The sequence below is a fragment of the Metopolophium dirhodum genome, chromosome 8 (assembly GCF_019925205.1).
Source record: "Metopolophium dirhodum isolate CAU chromosome 8, ASM1992520v1, whole genome shotgun sequence".
NCBI classification, from domain to species: domain Eukaryota; kingdom Metazoa; phylum Arthropoda; class Insecta; order Hemiptera; family Aphididae; genus Metopolophium; species Metopolophium dirhodum.
In genome coordinates, this window is record NC_083567.1 from 6,728,572 (window position 1) to 6,748,188 (window position 19,617).

At 29.5% G+C, this 19,617-nt stretch overlaps 1 protein-coding gene and 1 long non-coding RNA gene across 2 annotated transcripts in view; one reads left to right on the forward strand and one right to left on the reverse strand.

Annotated features, from left to right (window-relative positions):
• LOC132950344 (ras guanine nucleotide exchange factor B-like) overlaps positions 1-19,392 on the reverse strand; it is a 63,826-nt gene extending 44,434 nt beyond the window's left edge. Inside the window, exons 1-2 of the mRNA XM_061021757.1 lie at positions 18,981-19,392; positions 297-363 (exon numbers count right to left, since the gene is read on the reverse strand). Of these exons, the coding sequence (XP_060877740.1) occupies positions 297-321 (25 nt within the window). The 5' untranslated portion in view covers positions 322-363; positions 18,981-19,392. The remainder of the gene's footprint in view (positions 1-296; positions 364-18,980) is intronic.
• On the forward strand, positions 1,114-5,004 carry LOC132950438 (uncharacterized). The gene is made up of 3 exons (XR_009665206.1): positions 1,114-2,431; positions 2,523-3,035; positions 3,100-5,004. It is a non-coding gene; the product is annotated as an uncharacterized LOC132950438 (long non-coding RNA).
• Positions 19,393-19,617: the final 225 nt, after the last annotated feature.

Consider the following 19,617-nt stretch of genomic DNA (forward strand, 5'->3'; position numbering starts at 1 on the left):
TGTCCATTTTTTTTTTTCTTTCCATTCTCATTTTCCCCCATCAGTACGTGACTCGGTTGCGAGTTTTCTAATAGTGAATTGTTTCATATTTTTGTACACTGATTTATTAATATGTCGTATCGACGGCCGCGTGTGCATGATGTGTGCTGCAGTGTATAATATGCATTTCTACATCTATATACGTATAATACATAGACATAGGTACCGAAGTTGTGTGTGTGTGTGTGTGTGTGTGTGTGTGTGTGTCGTGTGAATTATCTACAGAAATCCCGATGGCACCACCCCGTCGCACTCACCTGCCAGTAGAAATGTCAGCAACATTGTGATCTCATTGGGCTTGGTGTCGTCGTCGTCCGGATGTCCCTGGAACATTAAATTATTATCCGATTATTATAAATGGTCGTACGCACAATATAATATAATATTATTTCGTTGCGTCATTGTGAATTGATATACAATATATAACGGAATGTATATCTATATATGTACGCGTGTGACGGGATTGAGTTGTCAATGCGTGTCGGTTACGTCCGTAACGCACAACAATAAAAAGCTATAAATGATCTTTATTTAATACTTCGCTTTTGATTGATCTGTTTGAAATTGTTTGCAGAAATTTTTTTTCTCTCTCGCGAGCGCGTGCACGGCTCTTTTATCTGTTTTCTATGATACTCACTTTGTTCTCCTCTTCGTTATTCGTTTACTTATGAACCGAAGAGAATCGGAAAATAACAGTGAAAATAACGTCGTTGACAACTTCGGGGAAATTTATTAAATTGTACACATATAATTTTAGCACGATTTCCGTGCAGGTAATTTTATTAAGAAAAATCATTACCGGCTCAGACATTCCCGAACAAACACAACAATACCATATTATATTATAACCAGCTGCAGTATAGTACAAATTTAATTTTACCAACTACCTATATTTTATATATTATAAGGTGTAAAAGTATAATTAATATAAAAGCAAACTTAAGTTTTCTCGAAAAATATTACTTTTTTGGAATTATTTTATTTAAATCTTTACAAAAAAGCATTTCATTTTTCTATTTTTATCTTTTATATTTCTTAAATTTTTACTTTTTTGAATGATACCATACATTTTTAATTTTATATTCAAAAGTAACTAGAATATTATTCTAAGTACCTACCCACTACCCACCTCTGTGCCACACCATTACTATTGGTTCATCAAAACTTTAAATAACCTATACCTACTCGTCGTTCAACAGGGTGATTCTTTTATCAAACAACACTCATTATTTGAAAAAGTATTGACTTTTTTCAAAATTTTTTTTTTTCAAAATTGTAGATTTATGCTGTTCTAGAATTGAATATTTTTTTTATATTTTTCACCCTTATATTTATTAGGTAAACCACTATCAACTTTTGATTTTCAAATGGTAACCTATACTTAAAATTTCATAATTGAATAAAACTATTTTTTTCATTAATTATTACGTTCAAATTTTCATTTTTCGTTAATCCGTTGATGAGATATTGCTCCTCAAAGTTGGGTGGTTTTGGGAGGTAGTTGGGTGTGTGTACAGTAAATGTGTTATACCTCGTCAGTAGATACCGCAGTTATTAGGATTTGTATGCCCTGGGGCTAAAGATATTACATTTTAAAATCAATTCAAGTAGGTGCAGTAAGGTTGAGTTGTGCCCCTAAATGTATTGTATAATATCCATTTGGCTGGGTGTCCGCCGTTCGCCCCACTAAAGGTGATTTCGTCACTGGTCATAATAATTCTTATCGATTATAAAAACCAGAAGTTAAAAGTTTTAAATCCTATATCGTTCGAACCCAAGGTAATGATAATTGATAACTTATTGTCATAATGTCATATTTTAAGTAATTGGACCATTAGTGTCACTTGCGCATACTCGCGTGTAATTCCCTCGACCCCATTAAATACCTATTAAGTATGGAGTACCGACAATTTGTGACAACGGACACAACGATACGTGATTGTTGTCTGATTAGTGATTAGACTGATATGCGCATATATCTTATAATATCTATGGTGGATTTGCGATTAGGTAATAACAGATACTAGATAGTACCTACTATCATCTACTATGTTTATCGTGCTCTGCGCTGATATCGTGGTTCCGTGGTTACATGATATGGAAGTATACCTTATACTGGGTTAGCGTTAATCACATAACAATCCGTTAGTAGACAAATGCTTAAGATAATAACTCGGAACTAATTTAATCGTGACTCGTGGTCGTAGGTATTTTGTTTTTGAAATACCTATTAGTTCTTGTATAATATAATATAATTATTGTCTTATTCACCACATATTGTATTTTGCGTATTTTATTTAATAATTTAATACTTTATCAATCATATAACTACCTAAATTTACTTATTACACTTGAATTAGATGCTTGGTGATTACATTTGTACAATTTATTGGTAAGTACTAAGTTTTACTAGTTGGTAGTGGCCAAAATTAAAATAAATAATACAATGAGTATGTCATTAACTTTAGACATTTTGATTTCAGTTTAATCATTTATACATAATACACTATTTTTGTTCAAATGTATACCTAACCAAGGAACACTGGTACTTACTGGATAATACATGAGTTGTTATACAATGAAGTGGCATAATATGACAACACAGAAATATTGCGATAATATTTCCATATTATTTAAAATTAGTCATTACAATACTCAGCTGGACACAGGGTTTTTCATGAAAGTCTATACCTACTCTACAAATGTTATATCAAAATCTCCACTTTTTAGTTCCTAAACTAAAAGTGAATAGAAAATTATTTATCTACATAATATGTGATGATTCAAAATCAGTTTCACATAGGTCATTTTACCTAATTTAAATATGCCATAATGGAATCAGCTACCTATGACACACAATTCAGAAGATCCTGTATGTTAAAATTATATTCATACTGCTATGTTTAATTACATTTTAAAATGGTAACTGTGAAAAATAAAAATAATTTTTCACATATTGGATTTAAATATTTCAACAGACTACAGAACAAAATAAAGTATGTATAAATATTTTTAATTGTAATATTATTAAATTATTATATTGAAAATTCAATTTTTTAGATATTCAAGACAATTGCAAAGAAGTGAGAAAAATGTAGCTGGACTAAGTGCATACATATTACAAATGATGTGTATTGAAACTAAAAATGTTGTGAATGTTAATGTTTTGTACTTTGTATGATATTTTAATTAATTTAAATGAGGTGACAACATCAATCATTACAAATCAAAAGATAAAATAATGTATGTTGTGTTTAATACACACAATATAATATGTAGATTGTGTAAATCAAATAAAGAATTTAAAAAAAAATAAAATAGGTATGTGATTTATAATTATTTTTCAGTTATTACTTTAACAATAGTATAAATGCTCAATGTAAAGTATTTAAAAAAATATAAATGTATTATTATTAATATACATATATTTTTTTTAATTATATTAGTATTACATTGTATAATGATAAATACTTAATTACTTTTGTCAATGATTGGTGTTGTCATTAAATAATAATTAGTACTAAATTCAAATAAGAATATTATTAACACCATTTTTAAATTTTACTAAGTCTGGGGTGATTGAAAAGTTTGTTTTAATTTTTTGAATACATGTTTTATCTTTACTCATATTTTGCATAACTGCAAAACGAACATTTTGATTAAACTGTATCATCATTTTGAAATAGATTTTTCATAGTCCTGGGCTTATTAAAGTAAAATTGTTTAATGGTTCACGATAATATCAGTATAAAATGTGAGAAATTCGGTCGTGAACAGGGTTCAGGGATAAACAGAACCTAAAATCATCAAATCAAACATTTAAATAATCAAAATTAAGCAATCTAAAAAATGGTTATTCTCTCCCTAGTTTTTGTTAGTGGTTATCACTTGCATCATATTAAAGTAGAAAATATACATTAAAAAATTTAAAATGTGTTAAAAAGAACACTCTAAAATGTGGGGTGCTATAATATTTCATATTTTAAAAACATTAAATTGATGGCATTTCACTATAATAATGATAGTTAAATCTAAAAAAACAAGGGGTGCTAAATTAGAGCTTGGCGTGCTAAAGACCCTTCTGTGACAATGGTCTCAAACCTTGTTCATGACATTGAGAATATGATTTTTTTTATAATTATTTAAGTTTATTAGTGCCTTATGTATTTGCATGTATATCATTATTATTTAAATACCTACCTATTGATTAAATTCATGTGATTGGTCAAAAAGACCTAGTCCTACCAAGTATATTACAACTATTGAAGTGACCTATGGCGAATCATTTATATTATACTAATATTTGATTTGGAATTGTAAATGCATTAAATTGAAATTGTAAACATAAAAAAAAGTTGTTTATACCTAATATTAAATTAGTTCAGAGTTATATTTATTAGGTATTATATAATGTTAACTTGTTGAAAATATTATTTAAATTTATGTTGGTATTGTATTTCCAGATTTGTAATAAATTGTAATTTTAATACCACTGTACAATTAGTGTTATATTATGTGTAAAATTAATTTTTATCTTGATTCTTCGGGACTATAAAAAAAGTTAAAATGTTAAATTCTCACAGACCCTAGTGTTATGTACTTGTCAAACTTCTTTATTCGATGTGCATGTGCCTAAATGATATTTTATATAAGAAGAGGTACAATATTTGATTTGTTCAAAAAAAAAAAATTATTATTAAAAATATTAAATTCTCATAGGTATTCTGGTATTTACATGTTTATAGTATCCATATGGTAAACAGTAGAAAATATAAATATTAAATGTATAATAATAATTAACACATTATTTTGTATTAGTTAAATCTACCAAAGCTATACACAGTTATATGTATATTATTAAAATATGTATAAAAAAAAAATTAAGTTAATTTATTGTTAATATTATGGTCCATTATATCATAATTTGTACAATTATTATTAATTGTTATTGTATACATTTATCATTGAAATACAGATTTTTAATAATTTTAGAAGTTTTATTATCAGTAATCTAGTTGTTGCAACTGTAGTACAGACTGTCTAATTGAGTAACAAAAACAGGATTTTATTTGTGACATAAATTAACAGTAAGTTACTGTACTGGTAACACTGTATTTTCTTTATGATAGACAGTTGTAATGATCACGGTCTTAGATTATAAGAGTGATAAACCATGGACAACTCATGGACTAAAATAATTCTGTATTTCCGTATGTTACTTTATGGTGTGTTGTAGTCGGAATAGAATAGAGATTAAATCGTGATCAAATCTACAAACAGAAGCAGTCCAATTAGCTAGGTATACGTATACCCAATAATATGATCGTCTGTTATTATATGTAGGTATTATCAGCTATCAGGTACAAAGATAATCACCGCTATATCTTGGGTCGAACGATATCGAATTTATTACTTATAACTTCTGGTCTTTATAATTGATAATAATTATTACGACCAATGACCAGTGCCGCAATCACCTTCGTGGGGTAAAACTGTGTGACTCCCTGAAAAATCGGCATAATAAAATACATTTGGGGCTCTAAGTACTTTATGAACTGATTTGAAAAGTGTAATATCTTTTAACTCTGGGACATAAAAATCCTAGTAGAGATAATATCTACTGACGAGGTATAACACATTTACACACAATAACTACCTCCCAAAACCACCCAACTTTGAGGAACAATATCTCATCAACGGATTAACGAAAAATGAAAATTTGAACGTAATAATTAATGAAAAAAATAGTTTTATTCAATTATGAAATTTTAAGTATAGGTTACCATTTGAAAATCAAAAGTTGATGGTGGTTTACCTAATAAATATAAGGGTGAAAAATATAAAAAAAATATTCAATTCTAGAACAGCGTAAATCTACAATTTTGAAAAAAAAAAATTTTGAAAAAAGTCAATACTTTTTCAAATAATGAGTGTTGTTTGATAAAAGAATCACCCTGTATACTATTTTGATTTATACTTAAATTCTGCTTCAGAACGATGAAATTAAAAATATATAGTATCATTGAAAAAAAAAAAATTCAAAAATTATAGTAATACAAAATAGCAAAATATTTCAAAAATACAGCTGTTTTGTTATAATCTATATCACTTCAAAGTTCAAATAATCTAAAAAGTATTTCCAAAACGTTAAATAATATTGAGATAATTAATGTAAGTATTAATAAAAGAATTCTCCTGTACATTTCTATAAAAAAAAAAAAAAAATAATAAAAACATTCAGGGTATTAAATTTAACAATAATTGGAGAGCGAGCATGAAACGTCAAGATAATATTATATTGTATGGGTACCTAGTGAGAGTGATGAGAGATGGAACATTAGAACCTAATACGGCCCAGGAAAAGTAAAGAGAAGAACACCCTATATAGAATTTTTGTGATTTATGAATATCGGTTCGTTTCTCATAATATCACGATAGGCGATAACATTTTTATTATATACAACATTACGATGTCTTATACGCGGCTCTCATCGTGACACTCTGTGAAAATATACCCGATCGTTTAAGTCTCCACGTTACGCGCTAAACGAAAATTACATAATAATCGGTCCATTATAATATCTCGACATTACCGGAACGACTGTTTATAAGCAGTAGGCAATTATATATAAGTACGCACGTACGGTTATTAAATCTATGAGATTCGATTAACTGCTGCAGATATAGAAGATTGTAAGTAGTATATTATATACAATTTTCATATATAACGTTATTACGCGTAGTCCGTATCATCGTGCCTATTATATATATATATAATATACAATAATATTATTGTATGGACGAATTATATTATATATTATTATTTTTACAATTGTCGTTGTTGTTGAACCCGACGCTCGAGTTGGGAAATCTAAATCGTCGTGCCCGCGGCCTAGGCCAAATGTTTAAGTCTTCAATTGTGTTAAAATGTAGACACATTTAATACGGATCTAATTAACAGGCATCGTCGCAACTATGACTATCTGTAGTTATATAATATACGAGTATACTGCTCAGGGCTGTATTTGAACATTCTGTACCCCAAGCAAAATATTTTGCCCCTTCCCCTCCAAAAAAAACTATATACTACTATTTTGTGGCATAAATGCAGTTGAGCTACTAAACGATTTTAAAAAAAAAATGCCAGAAATGTATATATTTCAATGAGTTAACTATGGTGCAATCAGAATTTGTCGATCCGATATCGTTTCAAAGTTATAACCATTTTAAGTCCGCTAGTTTGCGTATTTCCACCCGTCTTAGAACAAGATATTGAAGTTCCTTTACCATAACTTCTAACAGAAATTTAAAAGTTCCATCATATTAACCATTATGCAAAACACATTATGAAAAAAAAAATTCACAAAAATCGCTTAGGAGCTAAACTCCATCCATTCCATATTGTCATCTATTATTAGTTACCTATCTCTTAAATCTTTAAGAAAACCAATGTTAAAACACAAACTTTTCTTTACAAGCGTTTAATGTGTTTTTCTTATTGTAAAGTATACTACTGCTATGATATACACTGCGTTATAGTTCTGTTATAATATCGACTACTATGATACTGGCCGCCGTCTGGAACGCGAAGTGTCTCAAATCGTTAGGTTACCGAATACAAAGTTACATGATTATAATATACGTACGTATTATAATTATTTATAATATACACGACTTAATATTGCTATATACCGTATTGTGTTACATGCGGTACAGAAATGCGTCCGCAGATTTTCACCGTACGGTATACTGCAAATTTACGCGACGTCGCGTCCTTGACGATCATCGGACGCCGCCACCGCCCGCCACTGCAGCCTGTGACCCTCGGTTAGGTGAAATTAAATACATCGATACGCAATGATAATTATTTACGTTTAAATGTAAAATACTATACAATCGTGCCGAAGCAGAAAATGATGTTTTATTTCGGTTTCGGCCGCGATCTACCCGCGGTGACGAATATAATAGTGTAGATGATCGTGTCACTCTTGGCCGCTCTCGCCGGAGCGTACATCATCGTTGGCGTACTGCAATGTGTATCATATTATAGCATTATCACCCTTAATCGCCCCCCCCCCCCTCCCATCAATCCGTGGTAAAATTATTCGCGGGTATAGCTCGATTTCGAACTTGACCCACATATAGCACGGCCTCGCTTTATTACCACCCCCCCCCGGGGCCCGAGCTGAATCCGCCACGGATCTTAAAATATTTCGTCGACGACCCGACACAGCGTTATATATACGTGTATACATTATATATTATTATACACTATATATATATATATATTTATGTATATGGTATTACACACGCCGCAGACGGCCGGATCGGTCGTGACCCATTCGGTGTACCGAACCCGGCAGAAGAAAGTTTTCGCTACGAATCGTCACGTTGATGATTTACGGACAGGTTTTCGCGGAGAATCCTAATTATATGTATCGACCTGTCATGACTCCGACGCGGGCACAACGTGCACCGATCACCGCCGAGTCCGCGCCGGCAGAAGACTCTAAGCCCTTATTATAACATATACATTGTAATGTCATAATAGTTATTATTCATCGTCTGCGGCGCGGTAAAAGGTGGGCATGTACGCGCGTAACGTGCCGAACACGCAGGTGGCCAAGACCGTTGTTAATATTATATATTTTATACGATACGATCACTTTGTGCGAGAAAAAGAACGACGACGACGACGACGACGGCTCGGTATAATATTATTATACCACAGTTACCTAAACCGCTGCGCGTGTATTATCCAGACGGGCCGACGGCTGCGTATACGCGAATACAATAATTGTATCTAATTATTAGATTCGTTTAGAAAATAAACAGCACAATGAGCGTAATAATACGTATTGTTATTATATCGTAAACGCAAATGATATCGCAGCAGGGGACTCATCGCCGTCCTGTCTGGTGTGAATCCGAAATAGCACATTGTCGAAATCGAAATATTTTCAACGAAATATTTCACACAAACTTTGTAAAGTTAACGAGACACACCATAGACAGAACAAGACGTTTCAATTTGTCAGTGTTAAGTCATCATTGTATTTTTCTCAACGTGCTGATGTGCATTTTCTTAATCGACATACCTACTAGACCAACCTCTATGATATACGCAATGAGCGCTGTACTCTTCGAGACAAATTAAAAATCGATTAAGCCTACTTAGGCTTAAATTGTGAAATTTTATACAATAAAACTCAAACTCATCGTATGGTCATTATTTTAATATGTTTAAAAGACAAAAGTTGTAGAAAAAGTCACTCGGCACGACAAAATATTAAAAAGCCGAACGAAACTAGCTCGTGTCGAATTGTATTACATATTAATTACAATCATATAATCACTTACCTATTATTAATTAATAATTAGTGACTAAAGCTGTTATTCATTAAGACTTGAGAATAAAATACTTAAAAAATCTTTTGGTCACACTCACTCTGCGGGAATGTGGACTGTTTGTAAACACAGTGTAGTTATAACTTATAAGTTGCTATATTATTATAGCCTATAGGTACCTACATATGATATGGTGAACATTCCAAAATACTGGCTATGCTATTTTGACATACAGACTACGGAGACAGACAATTGCAGCGCACTGTACGAAATCTATGGGATTATGTTACCTATGCTATACTTAAACTGTGTCTTAAACATTTTACTATTATTATAGAAATAAAATAGGATATTTTAATACGCATTGAATATTGATATGTCTATAGCAAAAATCCTAAATTTACGGCTATTATAAACGGTTTTTCGACGAGAACATTGACTATTGATATGTATAATACCGATATAAGTATAATATTATACCTAGGTAGTTGAATACTGAATAGATATCCGTATATACGAATTGTATTTACAAATGTACAATGTTGTAACGAATTTACAACGAATAAATATTTGAAAAACGTACAGGTAGAGTTACTAGAAAAATTTAGTAGGCACATTATCGTGTTGTTAACTTGTGTATACAAAATATAAACGATTCTAATCTAATAAGTTAACTTTAATTAACTTAACATACCCTTTATCATAACTTGAATGAACATTGTATTTGTGTTAAGATCGTTTAATCTTTAATTGTATATTTGTATTAGGTGCACGAAGCTATGAACTTATACAGTTATACAAGTTTATAAATCGATTTTTCGGTGTCGTATATATTATGTTTTTCAGTTTTTGATTCATTGATATTACAACTGATTTTACTATAAATTTATGAGCCGTGAGTTATATGTGGTACCTATCCATTTAATAACGTAACTACGTAAGACACTTATAATGGGTACCCATGTCTATTATCACTCAATGTATTTATATAATCAATTTTTGTTTCTAAAAATGTGCCATATATATATAATATATATAGGTATTTAGGTATAAAAAATGTTAATGTTTGAACGACGTAGATATAAGGTGAGCATGTTTCTTTATTTAATCGTTCTACTAAATTCTGCGAATGGAAATAATTGTCCATAGTTATACAATTTGTTGAACTATATTGATACTGTTATGAAACCATTAGATTTATTCTACCCGTCATAATTTCTATTTGCCCTATCATTAATTTTATAACATAAACATAATATCATCACGTTTTCTCTTCGGTCATATTTCATTAATTATTATATCATGTACATCAATAATATATATTTTCATAAAATAATTACATCAAATCAGAATAATTACGCAACAATGATAAATTATTTTGATTTGTTTAATATATTAAAATATCTCACTCTTACGATGTATAGCTTTATACTTTTTACATATTTAGTTAAATTTAATTTTACTCCTCTTCAATTACATAATATTAAAACATGATTAGTTATCAATTCACAAATATGCTGTTGAAAACAATAGTAGAACTTATTTGAGAAATCTGATAAAATAAAACAAGTTATTTACTTATAGATTTTTATTTTAAGCCACACGCTATACAATAAAATACATAAATAGAAAACAACCACGAAAGTCACTCTGCTGTATAGTAGGCTTAGAATTTGAAAATTTCATCATGTTTTGTAATAGCAAAAAGTTTCAAGTCCAACGATTAATATTTTTTGATTTTGTTATTTGAAACTGTTCGTTCAATGTCCAATTTTCTCAAAATTTGTATCAACTTCAAATGCTTATAAAAAAAACTTGTGGCCATGTATCATCGATATTACTTAGTTATTGCTGTATGAACCACTTATTGTAATATACAATTGTATTACTTTTTCACGATTTTTGACAAGGAAAAAAAAATAAATATTAGGTGAACATTTCAAGGTAGTCTATATATCTAGTTATTTGTTTTAGAAATACAACAAAATATTAAAAATCGTAAAAAAAATCTTGAAAATTTTAAATTCAAACGCTCATAAAAAAATTAATGTTACTTTCCAGTAAACTCTTTTTTGTTGAAGGTAGGAACATTTGTGGGGAGTCTTCTATAGCTATGAAAGGAAAACTTTTATGAATTTATAAATTTACTGAAAAATAGTTTGAAAATTTTGATGAATTTCGTCAAAACTTGAATTTTAAATGCATGAAAAAATAATCGTGCCAATGTATCTTTAATATTTTTGAACTTACATTAATGAAACTTATAAGGAACCTTATATTAAATTTCAAGCTTTTTCACTAAGTAAAAATATTTTTATCGAGAATAATTTTAAAAAAATGTACAAATTTCTCAAACCTTTAACTAGTTCAAAAAGAGTCAACATATTTCAAAATTGATTTCAAACAATTTTAACCCCTCCGTATAAACATACTGATTGATACTTTAAGTTATATTTATTAAGGTTCCTACATCATACCAACATGAAAAAAAAATGATATTTCATAAATAAATTGTCAAGTTTGTTTCAAAGTATATATAGATATATTAGATCGTAAATGCTTAATACGCTAAGATATATTTGAATGCATAGCAAAAACTTTTCCATTATAATTGTACACAATATAATAGTTACCTGTTTGAGGTAGTATTTTTAAAAATGTATAATTTACAATATACCAAAATTGTTACTACCATAAGCGTTTATTGTTTTAAATCTCGTTTTATATTTCCATATATAGGTCATGCAATTATACATACTGTTTTACAATGTTTTATAATGTAATAAAAATGATGATACCCAACACCTATTATTTTTATTATTATTATTATTATTATTATTATTATTACTATTAGCTTTATGTCCACAGAAATAATAATCATATATGGTTAGAGAGTGCCACATCAAGGTTTGTTTTTCATACACGTAAAACACGCCGAAAACTAGTTTACGCAGATCAGTCGTATAAATTATTGGGAAACGATTATTGAGATAAAACTCTTAAACTCCTATTACAAAAATTTAAGAAAACAAATTTTGGAGGGCATCTTGTAGCGCTATTTCTATCAAAGTGAATAACACAATGTTCAATATAAAAACATTTTTGTTGCATTACACTCTGATGTATGAGAAAATCCGCAACTGCAGTCGAAACCTTAAAAATTGAAATCAATATTTTCATTTCCATGTTTACAGACTACGATCGTCGCATTGATAATATAATATAAAACTTTTAACCTTTTAATTATTCTTTAACGGATAAAATGTTTATAAACATAGCGTTTACAGTGAACTAGTGGTATACTGTATAGCATATTAGTACTAGGTATAAATTACAATATACGAAGACTATTATTTATTAGAACGTATTAAAACATTTTTTTTTTCATATAATATACGCCTTTACGATTGTTTTGTTGGACAGAAGTACAGAACCGATAGCGAATGGAACTCGACTTTTCAATTGATTTAAATTGCGATTACTTTTTATATTAATAAATATTTATAAAAGAAAGGCTACGAGATATCCTTGAAAACATTGTTTTTATAATTTTTATTTTTTACACAAGGTGTTTTAAATAGCTCAAAATCACTTTCAAATAATTTATGATGGATCTGCGCGTAAATTTATGTTTGCTATACAGCAGATATTTTATCCAGTTATGCCAAGTTTTATTAAAATACTTAATTTTTTTTTATTATGGGCTATTAAATAAAATATGTTCTCCATAGCACGATTGATAAATACTAAATTGGTTACTGTCCTGCACACAATGTCAGAAATATTATGTCAAGAATATTGATGCGGTGTTCAGTGTTCACTAAAGACAATTTTTAACAGCCTATATAAAAATATAAAAATTCAAATAATATTGTGAATATATTGAAAATAAAAATTTTAATTTTTACACTTTTTAAATTAAATAAATGTATCCGTGAAAGATGAAATCCAAATTTAAATTAAACAAACGATTAAAAACTCAAACTCATATTGATATGATTAAACGATATGATGCGGAATAGACTGTAATATGAACGTTTAGTAAATAATAATATCAAAGATGTCGAAAGCTGGCAGCAGTCGGAACGTGCGTTTGAAAGAACTTTATAAGAAATAATAATATAATATAAACATTGCATACAGTTATATATTTTATCATAAGATAAAATATAATTAAATATTAATAAGGTCACACATAGAAAATTATGTACATTTACTTACTGCATCATAACTGTATTTGGTATACCTATGTATGTGTATTGTATAATGTTGTATAGGTATGTAAACATCTTAACTATTGACTATTGTTGTATTGTGTTTGTATTGATTTATCTTTGAAATAATTTAATTGTATGCATATTAGTAATTACTAATTAAACCATTATACATCTATTAAATAATTTCCATTTTCCACGGCATTTGTTATATGTACAGATGCTGATTTTTAAAACGATAGACAAATTAAATTCCATATAGTTTCATAACTGTTTTTAATTTATATTAATTTATTTATATACCGTAAAATTGACTGAAATAAGTATTATAATTTATAAACAATTTATTCATTAAAGTATTACTGTTTTTTTTTTTATTATTATAAACTATGTAGGTATATGCAATATGCATTCATATTACAATAGAACATATTATTTATCAATTACCAGATCGTCGACCTCACGTCATCCCACGCGTCACATAATATTAAAATAATCATGATAATTAAAATATACATCATCGTCATTATATTCAAATATTGTTATAAGCTCCAAGTTTGAGAACGTCCTACGCATAATAATATAGAAAACGAATAACAACGCGGATACAACCATGTCCATACGACCACTTGATGGATCGATGATAAATCCAAACGAGAGCAAAATAAATGAAAACGAAATCATCACGATGTACCTACCTATAACGGGTTTGACGAATGATAATGATAATAATAATGTTAATAATATTATGAATTATTATTTTACTCCCATTTATACTACTAACTACTAAGCAGTCAATACAAAATATAATTATTCTTTAAAACGACGTACATGTTTCGTGTGGACCAATATTACTGTCTTGGATCCTATTTAATAATATGTTTGGGTTTAGTGTTTAGTAATTTTAGACTTAAAGCTTTTCAATTCCGAATTTTTCCAGCCTTCAAACATCATCGGCATGCAGGTATACCTATATATACTTGGGGCAATACTGGAATACAGCGATTTAAAATAATATTATTTATTAGGTATAATATGTAATAAGTAATCATTTTTATTATTATTATTCGGATTTTCGGTCAGTTCCATATCCATCCAAATATTGTTTATAATAATATAATAATATTATATATTATTTATTGGGTGTGGATAAGAGTTGCGAATCGGGTCATTGATATAAACGATGATAAATCATAATATATTATGCCATGGCGCGCGACGCGATACCGTTGATTTCAATAATAATAATAATAATGATGATTAGTATATTATATTAAATTTTTACTATGGATCTCCGGTCATCGTGGCGTCCGTCTGCAGGTCTCGACGCCGATGAACGCGTACACACACACACACACACACACACACACACACACACACACACACACACACATATAATATATATATATAATGATTGATTGTAATTCAATAACGCATAACAAAGTAGTCGGCCGAAAGGTCAACGGCTCCTGCGGGGAATCCGGAAGGCGCTGTCCGTTCGCCTTCCTCCTGTCTGTCACTCTTCTGCGGCCGGCGAAGAGTTGTATTATTATAGGCATAAGTAACCGACACGCCGCCGCCGCCGAGACCATATTATAGCCATAAAACGCCTATAATACGCGTGTTGTAGACGTGAAGTTATAATACTTCGGTATAATATAATACTATATTACGATGTATCTTATGCGCACGCGTAGGTATAATATGCATCTTATAGGAATCCACGACGGTCGCAGAATTTTCATATTCTCGATTTTGTTTATTATTATGCAGTGCACACACAACGGTACGGCTCGAACACGCACTCTTGTCTTAGACGTTCGCCACCCTTTGGTGATGGTTAATTCTGCAACTATTGCCCCACGGAAAAGAATGTATGCGTCACCTATGTAGCTTTTGTCAAGCAATATAGTCTGTTTAGCAAAAATATAGATTAACATTATTTTATGTTAAAATTCTTTAAAAAAAAAAAAAAAAACACTATTTAGTTTCATCTCATTTTATCATTAGGAAAACCATGACATTTTCCGGCCAGGTTAAGATTGGCCGCCCTTAAAAATTACCACTTGGACCAACGCTGGTCGTTGAACCCCAAACTTCACCCCCCCCCCCCCCCCATCAACCTTAAAATCGCCCTGATATACAGTAAGACAAAAAGAACATTATATTATTATACACAGTATTGTCGTGTGTATACCTATTTGTGTTTTGATACTGTGCAACGCAATAATAATTACAATAATATGTAACTGTATGTGTAAGACGCTTAACTTTATGTGTGTTTAAGTCTTAAACGCGTGATTAATGTTAATATTTATATTATAATATGATGCAACAACCATGTAATAGATTCGCTTTCTTTCGATGAACTTCATTGATCAGGAATGTGCACCGTATTCACGTCGACATAATATATTATATTATGTGCGATATGTCGTAGATGTACTGTTTATTTATTTATATTTATAAGGATTTATACCTCACATACATGCACTCGTATAATCAGACGAACTTTAATCATGAACGCGTGTGAATACTGTAGGACGACGTTTCCATGATGTATAATAATTATTATGTGCAAGACACATAATTCGCTGTACTTCTGGGGGGGGGGGGGGGGGGGGGGGGGGGTAATGCTGTAGGTAATGCGTACCTACGATATGAATTAAGTATTAACGACTTTTAACCGATTTATTTCCGTTTTTATTATACCTATACGCGAATCTTTAAGCTGACTAAACAAATATAAAATTATAATATATTCGAGTATAACCTTTGTCCCTATTGTGGAATGAATTATTATAAGTGAATAAGTGATCATAACTTGTCCGCAATGAAGTGCCCATATAAAATATTCAACTGAATATTATTTATAAACATACGGCGGATACTTTAATTATTTTAATAACCACTTTAAAGTTATATAGTGTGCAGTGTGTTATAATATAATCTTTTAAATTTAATACATGATTCTTAAACTATTTAATATTGTTATTATTTAAACTGGCATACGATATTATATAATTATGTGTAAATTATAAAAAGTAGCTTACTAACATCTCTAAAAATAAATCCTACGATGTTATCAAAACGTATTAATAGTGAAAAACAAATATTTAATGTACCTACAAAAAATCAAATTATATTTAGTAGCTGCCTAACTAGTAACAGTATATTATAATCTCGATGGTTTGAAAGAAATTCAATCTCCTTCAATTCTGTAGTGTTGCACTTGCCACTTACACCACGAATTATATTATTTTGATTATTTTTCCTCCGATAAATTGAAATTCTTAGTAAATCAATTGTATTTTGTCTCCTCGAACTTGTATGTGCCTATTGGGATTCTAATAATTTACGTATTATGTATACGGTGAAAAATCGAAATATAATTGTATGTCAATATTACTGTTATTCGTTACTACTGTACACATGTGTAGATTTGTATCTATAATAATATATTGAAGTAAATATTATTAGTACCGAGTACAGACGACTAATCTCTAGTTGAAATGTATATTATATGGTCGAGGAATTACAAATGAGACGAGCAGCCAAAGATCTTATCTATTTTATTGGTATAATCAGATTTACATTTACCTCGATACTCGGGTTTACTTAAACTTATACATGCAAATATGCAATTAAGATAAATCTTGGATGAAAGATATAGAAGACAGGTACACAATATGATAGTATACACTGAATGCGTTTTTTAAAATAATTTTCACAAAAGTAAAAGCCCGCCAATTAAAATACAACGTAATATACCTACGTGTTCCCATGGCAATTATATTTCAGACGCGCGGTAATCTTTAGATTATAGATCATCATTATTAATATATAACTTTATACAGCTTTTAATTATTACAATATTACTGGACGTTTTAGAAAATACACAAATATAAAATATTTAAATTATTATGATTTCTCTCTATTTTATGTAACATCGGGGTGTAAACGTTTATATACTTCCGGTTATTGTTCCAATAACTGCTATCCCCCGATAAAAAAAAAAAAAAAATGTAAAGAAATATAGATCATTTCTTATAGTCTAACCGTATAGGTATAGTGTAATACTTCAACGAGTATGGTTTAATACTATTGTTGTTATAAAATATACAATAAATTATAATTCAAAGTACAAAATACAAGAAGAATATTATTTAAAATTAGAAATCATTTTTCAACGTTTTATATTATACAATTTTACTGTACGAGTATACCTACTGAATAAAATCAATTTATCTAGCGATTGGTATATATAAATAATAAGTACCTAGATAAATATGATTTCATTTAACATTCCATTCCAAACAACATATACATCCATAATTCATTGAAAATATGTACTTCTTTTATTTTGAACAAATTGTAATGTTCGTGCTTCGTGGGTTTATTGCACGAGTATAATGATAAATTGTTTAAGGTAATATGTTACTTAATATTTATATATATTAGCATTACGGTTGACACTTGACACCTAACTAGTTGGTTAATATATTTAATTAGTTCAATCATATTCATGTGTGGATACATAATAGTATGCGTAGGACGTAACGCTCTGAAAATGATAAGATTAAAAATCTAAATGCATTTTATTTTTTTCAATAGATGGAACACAACAGAAAGCTGCATCTTTATGCTAAGCATAATATTAGAATGTAAAAACTAAAACACGCGAACAACTTAAATATAAGTTGTGCAAATTAGTTATTTGTAATCAAAAAGAATAATTAATTAAGAATATGAAAATATCGGTCATAATAACATAATAGGTACCACCAACATTTGTTATAAATGAATTTATATAATCATGTTTATATGTTGGATTGTAACACAACTATACTTCTTATTTTGCACGACAATATGTTTGATTTGTGATAATTGTATTATGATTCTATTAAATAACTTGATAAATAACTTGATTTGCTTTATTAAACCTCCAATAATTATGAATCATATTCACTAAAGTAATTATGCCACTTACACTTTTACGTATTAGATCATAGATGATAAGATAATTATTTCTTCAATAACATTTTCAATACCTTAGAATTTAATTTAAAAGCCTATAATAATATATTCGAAACATTACGATAATTTCGGTATTTATGTTCACTAATAAATCGTAACAAGGAGGTATTTATTTATTTTTAATGAGTACTTCTGGAAAATACACAAAACCGAAATACCTAGAATAACTACCGGTTAAGAAAAATTTTAAAAAAATCGTAAAAATAGTTGAATTGATAGGTAGTATAATATTAATTTATCCGTAAAACGATCAAAGGTAATATTATAAAGATTACAGAAGGACAATAAGTACTTCAAAAAGAATAGATAACATGAATAATATATTATGCAAACGTTACCAACCTTTCATGAAGATAACGTCATTTGACCACTTTGATCCAAAATGAAAATCCCGGTGTCGGGATATCCGTTAAGTACAGACCGAATCACTGACGTTAAATTTAAAGAACATTTCCTCCACAATTTTTGTAATCGAAAATAACAATTAAACAAATAAATTGAGAAATTTAAAAAAAAAAAATTACGACAACAACAACAAAAACACTACTGAATATTGATACTCGTTATATCATATATCGCATTATATACGCATACGTGTTATCTATTCAACTATTTTTGTTTTCGAAAATCACGTAAACTATGTTGCTTAGAGACATCCACTCGGGACCGACGATCTGAGCGCGTGCGACTCGGCGTGATCACTGGCGCGACGCCCTCAACTTGTTCTCTGCCGTGTTCACCGCAACCGACACAACAGACATACCGATTAGACGAGACACGTAGAGCCAGTGGGAGGATCACAGTAGTAGGGCCAGAAAGTGAGAGGACAAGAAAGTGTTCCTTTTTTTTTTTTATTATTATTATTATAACGTTTCTTATACGTTAGCGGGATTTTTTGGCCGTTCGACACACTGATGGGGATACATATTATTATAATATATTGTGTAAGTATGTATACGCATGACGCGACTCTATATTG